The sequence below is a fragment of the Solea solea genome, chromosome 19 (genome assembly GCF_958295425.1).
Source record: "Solea solea chromosome 19, fSolSol10.1, whole genome shotgun sequence".
Taxonomy (NCBI): domain Eukaryota; kingdom Metazoa; phylum Chordata; class Actinopteri; order Pleuronectiformes; family Soleidae; genus Solea; species Solea solea.
This window is the reverse complement of record NC_081152.1, coordinates 2371874-2389363: the sequence shown is the minus strand read 5'-3', so window position 1 is coordinate 2389363 and position 17490 is coordinate 2371874. Positions and strand designations below refer to the sequence as shown.

The window sequence follows — 17490 nt, the reverse complement described above, 5'->3', positions numbered from 1 at the left end:
TAGAGTTTACTAAAGTAAAGTTCATAGACTTCACTAAAGTAAAGCACATAGAGTTTACTAAAGTAAAGTTCATAGTTTACTAAAGTAAAGTTCATAGAGTTTCCTAAGTAAAGTTCATAGTTTACTAAAGTAAAGCACATAGAGTTTACTAAAGTAAAGTTCATAGACTTTACTAAAGTAAAGCACATAGAGGTTACTAAAGTAAAGTTCATAGTTTACTAAAGTAAAGCACATAGAGTTTACTAAAGTAAAGTTCATAGTTTACTAAAGTAAAGTTCATAGAGTTTACTGAAGTAAAGTTCATAGTTTACTAAAGTAAAGTTCATAGTTTACTAAAGTAAAGCACATAGTTTACTAAAGTAAAGTTCATAGTTTACTTAAGTAAAGCACATAGAGTTTACTAAAGTAAAGTTCATAGTTTACTAAAGTAAAGTTCATAGAGTTTACTGAAGTAAAGTTCATAGTTTACTAAAGTAAAGTTCATAGTTTACTAAAGTAAAGCACATAGAGTTTACTAACGTAAAGCACATAGACTTTACTAAAGTAAAGTTCATAGAGTTTACTAAAGTAAAGCACATAGACTTTACTAAAGTAAAGTTCATAGAGTTTACTAAAGTAAAGCACATAGAGTTTACTAAAGTAAAGCACATAGAGTTTACTAAAGTAAAGTTCATAGAGTTTACTAAAGTAAAGCACATAGAGTTTACTAAAGTAAAGCACATAGACTTTACTAAAGTAAAGTTCATAGACTTTACTAAAGTAAAGTTCATAGACTTTACTAAAGTAAAGTTCATAGACTTTACTAAAGTAAAGTAAAGTTGTTGGCCTGTGCTTCATGCTCAGATGCTCAGTTACATGTGTGGTGTCACTCAGGCTCTGTATGACAGCAGGTCCACATACTGACTGTAGCTGTGCAAAGGCTCTGAGCCAGTGAAACACAGTATCTGCCGGACAGGAATTCAGCAGAAGAGAGGCCTCTTTGTTTTTTGTTCTTTCCTCGTGTGGTGGGTTGGCATGTGCCTGTTTTTTCCGTGCGTGTTGTGTGTATTGTGTTCATTTAGCCTGGGAACCTTTCTGCTATTTTTAAATCAGAGGAGTTCAGCATTCTTCACTTTTTCACTCGCAACCTTACTTTGTTTTGGTCTGATGTGTGTGTATGTGTGTATGTGTGTGTGTGTGTGTGTGTGTGTGTGTGTGTGTGCGCGCGTGCGTGTGCGTGTGCGCGTGCGTGCGTGTTTTTTTTTTTTAGATTAGAAACAGATGAGATTTTCCAATAAAGTCGAGTGCACACATGCCATGAGTACACACTGAAACGCACACTAGCGCTTGCATGTGCTCACAGACCAAGTCCAGTTCCTTTGTGTTAGCGTGATCCCTCCCTGCTAAATGGCTGGAAACCAGTAGTGGTCTAAAAATAACCCAGAACACAGCTAAGAATAGCCATGACGGGCTGTGAGTGTGTGCGTCTGTGGTTTGACTGAGTGTGTGAGTGTGTGTGAGCCACAGGAGGGAAATAAAGAATAGGAAGAGAAGTAAGTTAAGATTGAGTAACCTAAAGGAAGCAGAGTCCTCAGCTCCTCGTCTTTCTTTTTCCCCTTCAGGACCGGTCTACTTAGGTCCTGTTCAGACCTGGTTTTAACATCCATATATTTTAGCAATGGTGCACCAGTTTCCATGAGTTAATTCAGTAAAAATGGTCTTAAATAATAATAACTAATAATCATTATTAGTTTTTATCTCCTCTATCTTAATTTTCAGCTTTTGCTGTGTATGTGTGCAAGGTATGAGTTTTAATCATAAGCTGCAAATTAATTTTTAGTTTATTAATCTACATTTAGTCCTCCTCTGTCTCTCTGTGTCTCTGTCTCTCTTACTTTTACACACACACACACACACACACACACACAGCTGATTGTGTGCATACTCACAAGATACTTGACTTTAAATTCATGTGTTCCCCTCAACTAGTCAAGGTTTCCTTTCACCTTAGTATGTCAATATAAAGACATTTTTGCTTCAACACAGGATCGTTGTGAGCAGGTACCCCAACCTGGTCCAAGTCCTAAAGGAGGGACCTAGACAGACTAGAGTCTCTCAAACAAAGATTGTCTTCTTCATGTGATAAACTGCCATAAGACAAGAAGAAAGCGAATGAAATGCTGGCTGTCCTCTTTTGTTTACTTTGTAGCATTCTTCTTTGTGGAATCTATTGGCAGGCCACACTGTATCTTGATGCTGTGACGTCACATTATTTACGTAGGCAACGTAGCTATCAGCCTCTGGCTTCCACGCCCTGCACTGGAAACACAAGCCAGAGCGGGGTGTACCATTCCATTCCATTCCACGCCACGCGTCAGCTGAATGGTTGCACTGAACCGCTTAGTGGAAACAGGGTTAAACTGACTTTTGTAATTCCTTCAAAAACTCAACACTTTTGATTTACTGGTCCTGAAGTGTCCTAATAATTTATAAGCAGCAGCAGCAGTACGACAAAAAAAAAGACTTTTTTTATGTCAATGGTAGAGAATGTGGTCAATTACTCATTAAGTTCAAATGTTTGAAATCCTTCATTTGAATTTATCTTAGTGACCACACGAGGCAGCAGAGGACCGGCAGCTCCTGTGTCCCTTGAGTTAAAATCTCAGATTTTCTCTCTGGACTTTGTTGTGGGAGAGTTTACAAAGTTTCCATGTGACAAAGGCTGTTTAACAGCAAGATAAAGCAGCGAACACATCCCTACGTCATGGATTTAAGCAGGTTTAGATTTTATTAGGGGGCTAAAATCTGTTTCTCATTGCGTCTCTGCTGAAAGAATACACATTCAGGAGGTTTTCTTACAGTGTGGGACTGCTGCTTTTACTCTACTGAAATAAATGCTCCTCCTCCGCCACAGTTCCTGACTTTGTTATGGTCCAGCTCTTCTGTTTTTTTTTTTAGAAAAAAAAAGAAGGAAGGAGTGGGTGTGCAGTAATAACTGTGGACAGTGTGTGTGTGTGTGTTTGAAGAGGGGAAAGTAGGCTAGTGGAATCACTTTTAAGTTTCAGAAGACAAGCCAGAATTGACAGATTGTGAGGGAGGGATGGGAGTGACGAGAAAGAGACGGAGGAAAAAATAGCCTTCTATGGCCATCCCTCCAATAGCCACACTAGCATTGGTGGTAGCTGCTGCCTCACTCACCCTTCTCCTCCCTCCTCCCCCGGCTCTCTAAAGTATAACAGGTGGACATGACTGGGATGAGTGGGATAGCTGCAATGGGCCAAGCGCTGAGTCTGTGTGTGTGTGTGTGTGTGTGTGTGTGTGCGCGCTGCAGTCATCCAGTGTCCAGTGACAGACTGGACTAATGGGCTGTGAAGTGCTGAAGCAGGTCACTGAGAGCCAAACCACACACACTTTATCACCACACACACACACACAGACCACAGCTATTTCTTCTTAAAACACTGCATTGACTTCCAGCCTCAACAAGCCCTCATCACTAACCTTAACCATAACTAGTGAACGCATAACCCTGACCTTAACCTAACTGCTATTCAAATCTAAGTCCTAAACTTAATTAGTTCCTCAGAAATTAGGTTCTGCATCATTAGGACCAGGTTTTGGTCTCATGAGGACTACTGGTCCTGACAAAGGTCAGTGTTTATGACCGACAACACACACACACACACAAGCTCTACTATTTTTATCTTCATCATCACCTGACACTTGTCTTAGAGGAGACAATAAGTAGACTTTACATTGTTGACATGAATGTCTCTCTCTCTCTCACACACACACACACACACACTGAAAGGGTGAAGTGTTTTTCATACATTAACATGTTCATAAGTCATAGAAACATCTCTGATTTCTGTGTGTTCAGGCTGCTCAGGCTCAAACAGTGAGACTGAGGAGGAGGATGTGCACTCCGTTGGAATATATGTTCATGTGGCGCCATCGTGTGGTCAAAATATGCACTGCATGATTCCTACAAGAGAACAACAGTATTTTGATGTTGGTGTTGTGTCCCCGTCTCTAACAGACGCTGCGTAAGAAGGGCTTAAACGGCTGCGACAGCCCCGACATCGAGGCTGACGACTCTGCTGGCCAGAGCCCAGAGTCTGAGGACAAGTACCGCAAAATCAACGAGGACATCGACCTGATGATCAACAGACAGAGGAACTGTGTAAGTGGACGTGTGCACCTGGAAGTTTCCATGTAAACCAATCACTTTCCATTCAATTCAATTCAATTTTATTTGTCTAGCGCCAAATCACAACATACGTTATCTCAATACACAGATACCTTTACAGAATTATAGGGAGAAGAGAAACTGTCCACAAAATGGACAAACACTAGGGGGCAGTGGAGAGAAAAAACTCCCTTTTTTTAAACAGATGAAGAAATCTCTGACAGAACCAGCATCTGCCTCGACTGGTTGGGGTGAAAGGAAAAAATTGGGTCCAGAATTCAACTCTCAACCACATCATCTATGTTTATACAACGTTTTTGCCGGACTGAGATAATGACTGAGTTTTTCTAACGTCATGTAAACATGTCATGAAGTCTTGTCAGTGTGATGACCAGGTCATGTGTGTGTGATCTCCCAGCAGGGTCTGCCTCCTTCCAACTATGACATGGGCGTGACCATCCCAGGCAACAATGCCAGTGGACTGCTGTACTCCCACACGGGCCTAGGGGGCAGTCTCGGCAACCACAACCTGCTGCCCATGTCCCACACTCTCCCGTCCCTGCAGAGAAACAGCATGTCCCCACAAAGACCCTCAAGCACTGGAAATGTTGGTATGTTTCATACGACGTCATCGTCCAAACTGTGTCGTCCCCACGCTCTACTCCTGATGTCTGACACTGTGTGTGTGTGTGTGTGTGTGTGTGTGTGTAGTACTGATGGGTTCAGAGCTGTCCAGCACTGTGGTCTCCACTGTGGGTAAGAAAGTCTTCTCTTGCCCATCACATCGTTATCAACAATCTGCTGTTAAACACAGACTCTGCTGCGTGAAGCATTTATTACAAGTGTAGGATTTGGATAGAGATGAACTGATATGATACTTGGTGTCAGTATCTGTCCAATACTGTTTAAAATCTGTAAAATCAAAAAATCAAAAAAAAAAAAACTAAGATTGTGCATATGGCATTTATTATTTATTATTTCAGTAAAAGTAGCAGTTCCACACTGTAAAAAATATCTAGTAACATTGGTGCTGTGACCAAATCTAATAAATTCACTATGTAAAAATGTAAATAAAAATCATGCTGTGGGGAATATTTAGAAATATTTGTGACACGGTTAAATAGGGATGGGAATTGATAAGAATTTAACGATTAGTGCTGGTATGAGGTACTGACACCCTCGGACTAGCTTGAGATATGTAGATTGACGCTCATTTGCTTCCATTGGTCACCAGGAAACGGCAGCTACAGTAACCACTGCACCTCCCCGGGCCTGCTGTCTCAGGGAGGAGTCTCCAAAAACATGCACGACAAGAGTCCGCCTCCACCCCAAATGCACATGAGCCGCAAGCCTGACCTCCGAGCCCTGATGCCCCCCTCCCACAAGAGCAACAACATGCCAAGTGTTGTAAGTGATTCAATCCGAACTTGTTTCCTCTTCATAACTTCACTTTCTCAATAACGCGTCGAATAACTGTAGTTTGTGCTTCAATGCTGCTGCTGCTAAGTGTGAGGACTTTGACCTCGTCTTGGTAAGTACTGTACATACAGCTCTGAATATGACACACCTGGCAATGAAACACGGACTGGATGTGAAGTGTACCATAACACAAGTTCATTGACCTGAATATACTCTGACCGAACTATAGTCATTTACACCCTGAAGTGTATTGAAATGTTGAAATCTTTTTTCCCTTCCTGTTGTTTTTGCAGAATCAGAGAATCAATCACTCTCAAACGGCTCAAACGCTGTCGACTCCTGCCGTCTCCCTTGCTGCTCAGACTCTACCTGGACCAGGGATGGGCGGGTATCCGTCAACACTCACCTCCTCCTACGGCACAGGTGAAACTACACAGAGAGAGGAGGTCATAATAGTCTAGCATTTTCATTCATTACTTAGTAGGTTTTCTAGTTTTAGTTGAGTTTTTATTAGTTTTAGTGTCAGTTTGAGTTTTTTGTAATATGCAGTATTTGCCCGGTGTCATAAAAACAATATTTTAAAAATGTATGAGGACAAATGACAAAACAACCATCACTGCATCAAATATAACAGTCGACAAGTGCAAAATGTGCATCATACAGTTAGTGTGAAAGGTAAAAATCAAATCACATATATAACAATCATAATGAATAACCCTCATAAGACACATCACGTGGTTTGTGAGCTCAAAATTTCAAAAAAACAATAAAAAACTAAAGGTTTGATTCACTTAGAGGAACCAACTCAACCCAGTTCACCTCATCACTAATGTTTACGTTAACGTACACAGTCTTCTGTCCAACAAAACAACAACTCATAGAAAACATTGTTTTATATTCAGTTAGTTATGGTTTTTATTTTTATTTTTTGTTATTTCATTAGTTTTGGTGAACTCTAATAACCTCAGAGAGGAGAGCGCTGCTCACACGTTTTCTTCTTTGTGTTACTCAGAGTTCTCGCTGGGAACCGACCTGTCCTCTCTGTCGGGCTTTGGAGGTTCTGGTCTGGGATCTGTGACAAACTGGCAGCATCAGCAGATCCAGAATATGCAGCATCCAGCACTTGGACACATGGGGTGAGCACCTGAAATAAAAAAAACAACAATAGAGATGACACAATATGATATATGATAAAATCACTGGAGATACATCTAAAAATCTTATACATTACATTTTCATGTGATGTATAAGAGATAAGACTAACGGTTATTTTCACAATCGATTAATCTGTCGATTATTTTCCCGATTAATCAAGTAATCGTTTGGTCCATAAAATGTCAGAAAACGTTGAAAAACGTTGATCAGTGTTTGTCAAACCTGGAAATTATGATGTTTTCAAATGTCTTGTTTTTGTCCACAAACCAAAATGATTCAGTTTTAATGATCTCTTAGTTTTATGGAGCAAAGAACAAAGAAATGATTCACATTTAAGAAGCTGAGACGAGGCCTACGCAGGACAGACGTGGAGACATAATTGTTGTGGACTCTGTCCACTGTCTCTCTCTCCGCAGTTGACGTGAGATTCCGTTCACAACAATGAGCGAGTAAAGTTAGGAAAGAGAGATAGAATGTCTGGGACATTTAAATTCCAACATCTCTGTCTCACATAAGACAAAAGACAGAGACTGACTTTGACCAAGATCCTGAGGACAATCACTTGTCCAGATGCAGAGCGTGCTGCACATCAATAAAAGTGGACGCCGTCATGGACAGAGACGCTCTTACAAGTTGTCCTCCCATCTTAAGATGAGTCAGCACATTCAGTCCTTGATTTTGAGGGAATTGGTCCTGGAAAGTCCTTGAACGGTCCTAAGCCTACATGCTGGTTACCTGGTGGGATTGGCACCAGCAGCCCTGCAGTCCTCATGTGCAGGGTAAAGCAGTAGACGATGGACAGATGATTCAGTTGATTCAGCAGACAACAGATTTATTTCTCCACTAGTCTACATGTAGAACGTGTCCTCTGAAGAAGAGAAACCAAGGAAAGAAAAAAAGAAGAAGCATAAACTCTCTCTCTCTCTCTCTCTCTCTCTCTCTCTCTCTCTCTCCCCCTCTCTCTCTGGTCTCACAGGAACTTGTGTCAGAACTCGAACCTGAACCTCACCTCCGCTCATCAGAACCTGCACATTAAATCTGAGCCCGCCTCCCCCCCCACAGACCGCAGCATCGGCATGGTCGGCGGATTCTCCAGCCGGGGGCCCAGCGACCCGGGCCGCTCCCCCGGCGACAGCGGCTCCAGCTGTGGGAGCTCGTATGAAGGCAACGAGGAGCGCGAAGATTATCACGGCAGTGACGACTTCCTCCTCCGACCTCTGTCCACTCAGGACGAGCACCACAGCCCGTCGGTCAAACGGATGAGGCTATCAGAGGGCTGGGCCACATGATGGGGGCCGGTCCACAACCAGAGGGGAAGGGATGTTAGTAAAGTTACCTTATAGTGTTATTATTATAATTATTATAATCCAATTCTTCTTGTACTGAGTGGGTGTGTTATGTGTTTAATGGTAACATGAGTCAGACAGGGTCAGTCTGTTCCTATCATACAGTGATGTATTTATAATATGTACACTAGAGTCTATGACTATGACTCTTGGGAGATTAGGACAGGGAAAACAATCTTGTAAGAAATGGTCTGTAGTTTTGTAGCTAAGCTTCAAAACTTTACAAAAACATCTCAGAGGAAAGGAAAATGTAGGAGCTTCAATTGTTCTCAGATGATTTGACACAGTTGAAGTCAAAGAAAAAGTTCTGAGAAGATTAGAACTCCTAACAGTAAATATTGACACTACAGCGAGGTCAGTTAGCTCAGCTTAGCACAAAGAATGTAAACGCAGATAAAAACCTGGTCCTGGAATAACTGGAATAATAATAAATAAATAAAAATAAATCACTTGCACGTTGGTGAGCCAGATCACATTTTAAAGTCACTCACAAGAGACCTTATTAATTATTCACCAGAAGTAAGAGCAGTATGAACTATGATGCAGTAAACATGGCCGATGACAACAATTCTGATGTATCAATAAGCAGCTGGACATTTGGTGCCGCTATCCATACTTATTTTTATTCTAATCTAGATTTGGAATTGGAAAATGTAGCAAATGTCTCTGTTTACTCTCCTGCCGTCGTGGCTGAGAGTTTGGCCTCCCTTTGCTAACTTGAAATTATCCATAGGTATCAGTATCGATAATCATCACTATCAATAAGTATCAGTATTGATAAGTCTCAGTATACATAAGCATCAGTAAACATAAGTATCAGTATCGATAATCATCACTATCAATAAGTATCAGTATACATAAGTATCAGTATCGATAAGCATCAGTATACATAAGTATCAGTATCGATGAAAACAATGATACTCATCCCCGTAAGTTTTCATCTTACAAACAGACAACATTTGATCTTTAAAGCATTTTTTGACTTGAAAAAAATGAAAACTATGAGATTGATGAAAGAATAAAACTAATCTCAGGACTATTTCTTACAAGTTGTACACAACCTGTGGGGTGTAGGACGTTATTTGACGCAGCTCTTTTTTTTGAAACGTGATGTTTCCGTTCAATACAAAGCTGTTAACGGCACAGGATATTTGTGCAAATGTATGCAAACTAACTACGGTAGAGGTGGTTCAGTCTGGTACTCTGGGGTTAAACCACTGCACACAGGACGTGCTGCAGGTTCTGTTGCAGGTTCAACACATGTAACGCGTGAAAGCACACACTTTTAAAAAGGTGAACACATGGAAGGTCAAAGGTGGGAAATGAAAGAGTGCGAGTATGTGCAGTGAAAGAGAGAGAGATGAGAGTCAGAGGAGAGAAATGGAGAGAAAGAAGGTTTTTTGGAGTGATTTGCAACAGGTTGCATAGAGAAGAAGAAGTGAAGACACATAGTGAGCGTTAGTGAATCACTTTCAGACCATTTTTTTTACTAAATAACTACAAATGAACCACTGCTGAATGCTTTTAAACTACCTTTGTTTTACAATTAAAGAGAAAAAAGGTTTTTAAAGTTAAAGAAATAACATTTAGTTTGTGAGTAAGCAAAGTTAAATAACACAGAAAAGACATTTAAGATGAAACATTAAAATCATATGTGTAATGGTTTTTAGTATTGAACGGTGGTTTGATTTCCAAAGTTAGAAGTGGGTTTTTGGTCTAAACTGATGAGAAATGAGTGGTGGATAAGACACAGAGGGCGTTAGCACTCGCGTTAGCATGTGTGCTAACAGTGAAAAGTAAAAGCCATAAACAACAGGACAGTGATGCTTTTTTCTTTATTATATTATGTTTCCTTCCTTATATCAAACATGTTTTGGGATGTCTGCAGCGTCATGATTATAAGTACTATTAATATTATTATTATTTTTATTATGAAGTCATGAAAATCAGGAAGCACAGGTGCGCATGACTTTTCTACAAAACATTCAGGGAAATATTTTTTTTACCCAGTTATAAAGTGAACAAATCTGCTGTAGCTGTGCTGTAGCTGGTGTCAGAGCCAACGTGGTCTCACAGCAGCGCCACCACCTGTCACTGTGTGTTCATTACAACATACTCATTACGCCATATCTTAAAAGGTCAAGTTTTGGACGAGACGGCGACTAAAGCTTGTACCAGTGAGACGAGCATATTTTATTTTGACATATTTAGATTCAGATTTTTCTGTAAATGGAAGAATTTCTTATATCCTCATCTCCATGGCTCAGCAGAGGATTTGAATCGGGTCAAATCACAACATACATCGGCAGTGAAATCATTTTTGTGCCTTGTACCTGAACTTGGTCCGACACCAGCTACAGTCAGAGGCTGAACACAGTAGTTTAAGTTTTTATATATATATATACATACATATATATATATATTTATAGGGTGGCTAAGGGTTGTTCACATTTGAATATTTTGGTTGAAGAACTGTATATTTGGAGAATCAAACCCTCGGTCACATTGTGCCACATTAAAATCCCCGTAGTTTCTCTGGTGTGAAAGATGCTGCTGTTTCTTTACAAAATGATTTAGTTTAAAGAAATAAAAACAAGGGCAGAGCCCAGATTTGTTTTCATGATGATGATTGTCGTCTCCAGGTCGGTCAGCTCCTCGCTCAGATTTTCTGCACTAACTAACTAAGCTGACTGAGGTCAGGAGGTCACACAAAGACAAGGTGGAGTGTGGACTAACCAAAGTGTGAAATATGCTGTATATTTGTGTTTTCTGTTACCTCTGTCACTGCCTGGACCCACTCATGCTTCAAAAGATTGTTTTTTATATTGGCAACGTTGGTGAATGTACTCTGTACTGTACACTTCTATAATCTGAGGTCACACACAGCAGCGCTGGAGCTCAATGTTAGCGGCATAAGCTGGCCTTTGTCGCCACTGTCGCCACTGAATGATACTCAGACAAGAAAAATAAAGATCACGTTCAGCTGTTCCCTCGCTCACAAATGTGCTTGTATTTGTATTTTGCAGGAAAAAAAAAAACTTTAAATATACAGGCTCTGTTACAAACGTCTCTTTGTCGTCATTGACTGAAGCAAAACATGAATAAATAAAAGTAGTGCAGGTACAATGTACTTATTTATTCTACTCTGACCATTCCCTCACTTTAAAGGATAGTTCATGTGCGTGTGGTTGTTTTTGGACGTGCGGTTCTGTTTTTGGACGTGTGGTTCTGTTTTTGGACGTGTGGTTCTGTTGATGGACGTGTGGTTCTGTTGATGGACGTGTGGTTCTGTTTTTGGACGTGTGGTTCTGTTGATGGACGTGTGGTTCTGTTGATGGACGTGTGGTTCTGTTTTTGGACGTGTGGTTCTGTTTTTGGACGTGTGGTTCTGTTGATGGACGTGTGGTTCTGTTGATGGACGCATGGTTCTGTTTTTTCCTCTTTAATACCTTTAAAACAAACATTTACACATATGGATTATATTTTCACTTTCACATCATTATGGGATATTAGTCAGTAGTCATTTATTTAATCAGTATTTTTTTATTAAATGTGTTCATACATTCACATTCAAAAGTGAATAAAGTAATTCAGTTTAATGAAAATAAAGGTGTAGGTTCTTATGTAACACAAGAACAAACCACATCAAATTACAAACTCAACAGCTGACCACATCATGATGACAGCCAGGGGGCGCCACATGCCTGACTCCTCTCACTGTCTTATGACTCAAATGCTGCTAATGATGTCGTGAGACACCATTCTACATACAACCATTATGTTTGCCAGTTATTCTCTGTGTTTATTCATCAATCGCTGAGTTTTCTTTAAAAAAAATCATAATAAGAGAATCATAATAAATGGATGCAACTTAATGCCGAACTATCTAATCCAAACTGACATATTTAGAGAGTTTAGAGTTTACAATAACTTTATTGTCATTGAATAAGTGCAGTACTCAGACGTCTAACTCTAAAGTGCAAATAGTTACAGTTCAATCAGTGCAGAAAAACAGTGAAATGGTAAAGTGACAGATGTATTACTCGTACTGTAAAACACATGTTTCACCGACCGACCAGAGTACGAGAAGATTCACCACGTTCACGATTCAACACTCAGAAAACTGTTATTCAGGAAACAGATAAATATGTCATTCATTCATTTATTTTATGTACATTTATTCAAGTCATTGCAGGTAAAATGAACAATGAACACATTCATCCACATGTTATTCTTTTGAAAATGTGCACCATTTTGGTTCAGTCCTAGCAGCTGATGATCGTGTTGTTGTTTGAGCATATTTAAAAAGTGAATACATTAAAACTAATATTTTATTTAAATTAAAATTGCTTCAGGAAATACAAAAAAAATCCCCTGACTCTCTCCATGTCCTTTTTGAATTCATCTGTCTGCGTTTGCACAGTTGATAAACCTGGAGCTCCGCCCCCAATGTTGCAACCATGTCCGCATTAATATCATTGGAGGGTAACTCTTCTTTCTGCACATGTTTGCTAACACCATGGGGACAAAGTTTGTCCATGTCATTAAAATGTCTCTAATACTAAATTCTCAAAGTCCTGAAAATGCAAAAAATGCAAATGTTTTTTGTTCCGCCACCAAAACTGAGTGTGTTTAGAATTCCTCAAGGACACGGCGCGGCGTGGCCGTCTGCCCAGATGCCTGAGAGGCAGCTTGTTTGTGGTGTCTGTGCATGACTGCTTGGATGACTGTGCACGTGCACATGCACGTCAGATTCACATGCAACCTGTGCACACAAAGCAAACTCCTGAACTCCTGTGAGGTGAACTTATGAGAGAATGTGCTAATATAGTGTACAGTATACGGTCAGGGAGGCGTCTCTGTGGGAGCCTTTTATTCACGGCATCAGGTGTCTCTCACAACATCTCTGCAGTAATCCAAGAAGCAAACACAGCACACGACACCTCGCTCAGCCAGTCACAGCAGCATGAGCAGGCAAATCCTCTGAGGATGTGTTCACAAACCTCTGACAAGAGACAACTGGAGAACATGTTTTTGTCACATCTTTGAGGAAAGGAAGGAACAAACACTTTAATGGCTCTTGCAACAGCTTGTTCTGTGTGTTCACCTTTTCCTACATGTGGTACAGTGACTGGTGTCAGAATTTGGAGGTTCCACCGAGATATTAATGTAACGAAAGAAGCAAGTCAACTGAAGAGGAGCTAGTTTAAAGGAATACTTCACCGATTTGCATTTAGCTTTGTATTAATACTAGAATAGGGTTAGTATTTTTGAAAAACCTCAGTTTCCCCTGAGTAGAGAAATATCCTCATTCTTTTTCGTGGTCCGAGGCTTGAAGGTAGAGGCACTGCTTTAACTTTTACTTTCATGTCATCCAGGGGGCCACAGATGACAATGTTCCTTACCTTGTCAGAACAGGGAGCACATCTGTTGTCGTTCATGTTGTGGATACATGAGGTGAATCACCTGTTCTTGCCAAACAGAGATAAAAGTGAAAAGTGAAATGCTGTTTGAGCCTCGGGGAAATCTTTCACTGGAGGACAGACTCAAGATTAACTGTCAGCTGTTAAGTGTTTTCCTGTTCCTCACAACATTATCAACATCGCAACACAGAATAACAGCCAGAGGGACCACAGGTTAAGTCTGTACTTGTATAAACTCCACAGAACCATCTCAGGGTGATCCCTATGAAAAACTGTTTGATCCACTTGTCAGTCTAGACCACTTGATCAGTGAACAGCAAGCAGTGGTCAAGCAAAATGCTCAGTGAGGAATCAGGAGCATCCGCTTTACGGCACAACGATGGTATTGGATTCATTAAAAACTTGAAAATGGACATGAACTTAACTGATGGTTGGAGGCAAACTCTCACGGTTACAGACAGAAGTTTAGAGACTATTTATTTTACACTCCCTCAGTAACAGTACACCGTGACAACAATCCCAGAACATGTGTTTTAAGTACGGCTAAACTTAGTGTGGCTGGACACGGCTGGGTGTCTGAGCTCGCTGATCCCGGTCTCGCAGTTGGTGTGTGAGGCACCAAGTCCCTGAAGTGGCACCAAAATACAGCCCATTCAATTCAATCATCATCACATTTCTCATTCTACTTCTCAAACTGTAGCTCATTATACAATTCACTTCCTTTACAACATTGTAGAGAGAAGAGAAACAACAACAACAGTTCACACAATGAACAAACACTAGGGGGCAGTGGAGAGGAGAAAAAACAACAACTCTCTTTTAACAGAAAAAGAAATCTGTGACAGAAGCAGACTCAAACATCTGCAGCATCTGCCTCGACCGGTTGGGGTGAAAGGAAAAATGGAGGACAGAGGAGAGGAGGGGGACCTTTGTATCAAGTTATAAGACAGTTCTGAGTCAGTGATGACATGTTACACTGATGATGGCACAACTACTACTGCTAATGGTAACAATAATAATAATAATAGCCTTGAAACTATATCTGGATCCTGCAGCCTGCAAGATGAGGACACAGAGAGAAAGACAGAGGACAGGAGGAAATACACAAACTAGGGAGAGAAGGAACAAGGTTAATGACATTATAATAAACCCGTATTCATACTCTGAGTGTGAGAGAGTGAGTTCACCACAGAATTTCCCCAGCAGTCGAAGTCTGTAGCAGCATATCAACAAGATTCACACATTTGCTTCTAAGTAGGAATTTTGAGGGAACCAGTTACCCCCAATCTCCCCTTGGTACCTCCCAACCTCCCCCATTTCACAGTGGAATAGACCACTGTGAAATAAACGCTTGACCAGTAAAGCTTTGCACACACACAACATCTCAAACTAGGACAATTCTGTTGTTTGTGTGGTTATTTGAGGTAGTGACACATAGACAGCACTGACTTGCTGTTTACCAGGAACCAGCATGAGACAGTTAAAAACATGGCTGCTCATATGTTCACTGTTAGACAGACTTTTTATCCCTCAGTACGTTTAAATGTGTTAGTTTACGATTTTGGTGTTTGAAATCGCAAACTTACTAAAAACACAATTTTCTGTATGGACTTTGTTGCAGAAGAGAGTTTCCTGTCTTCTCAGAAACTCTTCAGCCTCTAAAAAAACATCTATTTTTTCTTATTCTTAGTATTTGTATTTACTGTGATTTAAGGTAACTGCTCTTGTACAAGACAGCTTTATGAATATGGCTCATGGACCTTTGAAAAACTGTGATGCCAATCTTTGTCTTTGTCTGTCTGTGTCTCCAACCAGTTCTGACCAGTTTGTGTTTATCAGCCTGACAGAAGCCGCCTGTATATTAGCAGCCAAAACATCAGTCATGTGACCTCACATCACACACGCTGGGCGGGGTTCAGCTCTGGGCATGTGTGCATGTGTCTCCATGTGCAAGACAGTTGTTTAATTGTCAGTCAAGGTAACATTTGAATATTAACAGAGACACAGAGACGTTCTAACTGAGTGAGAGCAAAACATTTCAACCTGTTCTGTGTGTTTTTACACAACTTATAAAAGCACACATGCCACTGAGAGGACACGGAGGGCGGGTGTTGAGTGTCACAGGGAAAAACCTGTTTGTGGTTGGGTGTCCTGATGTCTCTGCCAGAAAACATGCACTATTCCTTTTATTTAGACTACAATAGCCTTTATTGTCACTGTATTACATACAATGAAATTAGAGTGCAACTCCTTTGGTGCAAAGAACATTAAAGATAATTAACAATAATAAAAAAGACAATTTCAGACACTTAGACCACTGAAGGGGTAAAAAATGTTGTAGTTTAAAAATGTAAAAATAAGTAAGTTATATGCATGGGAAAAAAAGAGCAGAATGAATAGGTGTGATTGCATTTCTGTGCTATTGATAGTTACGATAAATATAAGTTACACTAGGGACAATGTTGCACTTTTAAATATTGCACATAGTAACGTAACAGATACTTGTCTGAGAGCTGATAAAGTGCTAAAGTGGAGAGGTTTCGCTCACGCAGTCCTTCACTCATCCAACATACAACAAAACTCAATGAAAGTATGAACACACACACACACACACATGCATTCTGTATTCTGCATGCAAAACAATATTACACAGTTGTTCACAGCCAGAGACAAATTTGCATTCAGGACAAAATGTCACACACTTTTTTTTTAAATCCAGAAACAAATCTGACAGAAAGGAAATATGTGGAAGCGGTAGAGATAGAGTGAGAGGTCATCTTTTGTTCTCTATGACTTAATGGTGACTGAACATGGACTGTGACTGAATTATGTTTTGTCCATTGGACACGGACGGAATGTTCTTGGCTTTGAAATGAATGTGAAGGGATCGTCTACCTAACACCAACAAAGCGAATATCACAGGCTCCAGACTTCATTAGTCTCCTATAGGTTGTACGACATCGTCATGCATTCAATTCAGTTTTATTTGTAAAGCGCTAAATCACACCATACATTATCTCAAGTCTTTATAAGACATCATGGAGAGCAGAGAACAGTTCACACAAGTGGAGAGAAAAACCTGGATCTGGATCCTGCAGCCTGCAAGACAAACAAAGGGAGAAGGAACAATAATGGTTAATGACATATAATAAAGTCATTAACATTCCTGCTCTGCAGCACCTTCAGAATCTCTTAAAAAAAAAGGGAACCAATCACAAAGCAGCGTTTGTATACATCCAGTGTGACGGCCACTGTTGCTTCCAGTTTGAGCTCCTCATGCAAAAGTCGTTAGATGCAATTACTCGACAGTCATTGCTCACAGAAAACACCAACAAGTGCGTTTTCTGTCGCTCTGCATACGTCCTTATCCAATTGTGTACAGAGACATTTTTATTGATGTCTCATGGTCTCACACACACACACCATGTTATTACAACCTCCCTACACACGTCTTCTAATGGTTTTTTCTTGGTTATTAAAAAGAGTGGGGGTTGTTGTTTGGAAACAAACATCTTGCTCTGATTGGTTAGCTGTGAATGCGTCGCCATTAACAACACTCAAAAAAACAAGTTGATTTGTAGTTATTAACATGTTTAGAGTGTTTTTCCTTCACTCTTTGCCTTGTCTTTTGTCACTTCTAGTGACTTTTAGGACGGCCAATAGTGACTTTCCTTACCGAGGAGTCGGCCACACCGGTTGGCCACGCCCCTGAGAAGTGGGAAGTGACTCCACCCTTTTCTAGACTGATGCATGTGTGGCGTGAGCCAGGCTACGGCTGCTCACAGAGACCAGACGATGGCTTATTGTAGCTCATTGTCTAACTTCCTTCGATGTGAAAACATCCACCGCTTTTCTCAAGTGTTGACTCTGAGAGTATTTGTGTGTATGTGTATAATGTACCTGTGCAAATGGCAAATTAACTCTATTCTATTCCATTGTATTGCCACCGTGACTCTGCTGTTCAGACACTCTTTCCATC

The 17490-nt window shown here is 40.4% G+C and overlaps 1 protein-coding gene across 3 annotated transcripts in view; it reads left to right on the top strand.

Moving 5' to 3' along the window:
• The window catches only part of LOC131446220 (myocyte-specific enhancer factor 2C-like), a 30227-nt gene extending 19074 nt beyond the window's left edge, over positions 1-11153 (top strand). For 2 of the 3 annotated variants that reach the window (XM_058617332.1, XM_058617333.1), the window contains 7 exons: positions 4019-4162; positions 4587-4779; positions 4880-4924; positions 5403-5575; positions 5881-6010; positions 6600-6723; positions 7719-11153. In XM_058617332.1, the coding sequence (XP_058473315.1) occupies positions 4019-4162; positions 4587-4779; positions 4880-4924; positions 5403-5575; positions 5881-6010; positions 6600-6723; positions 7719-8031 (1122 nt within the window). In that variant the 3' untranslated portion in view covers positions 8032-11153. The remainder of the gene's footprint in view (positions 1-4018; positions 4163-4586; positions 4780-4879; positions 4925-5402; positions 5576-5880; positions 6011-6599; positions 6724-7718) is intronic. The other variant, XM_058617334.1, reaches the window with a different exon arrangement.
• The last annotated feature ends 6337 nt before the right edge of the window (positions 11154-17490 follow it).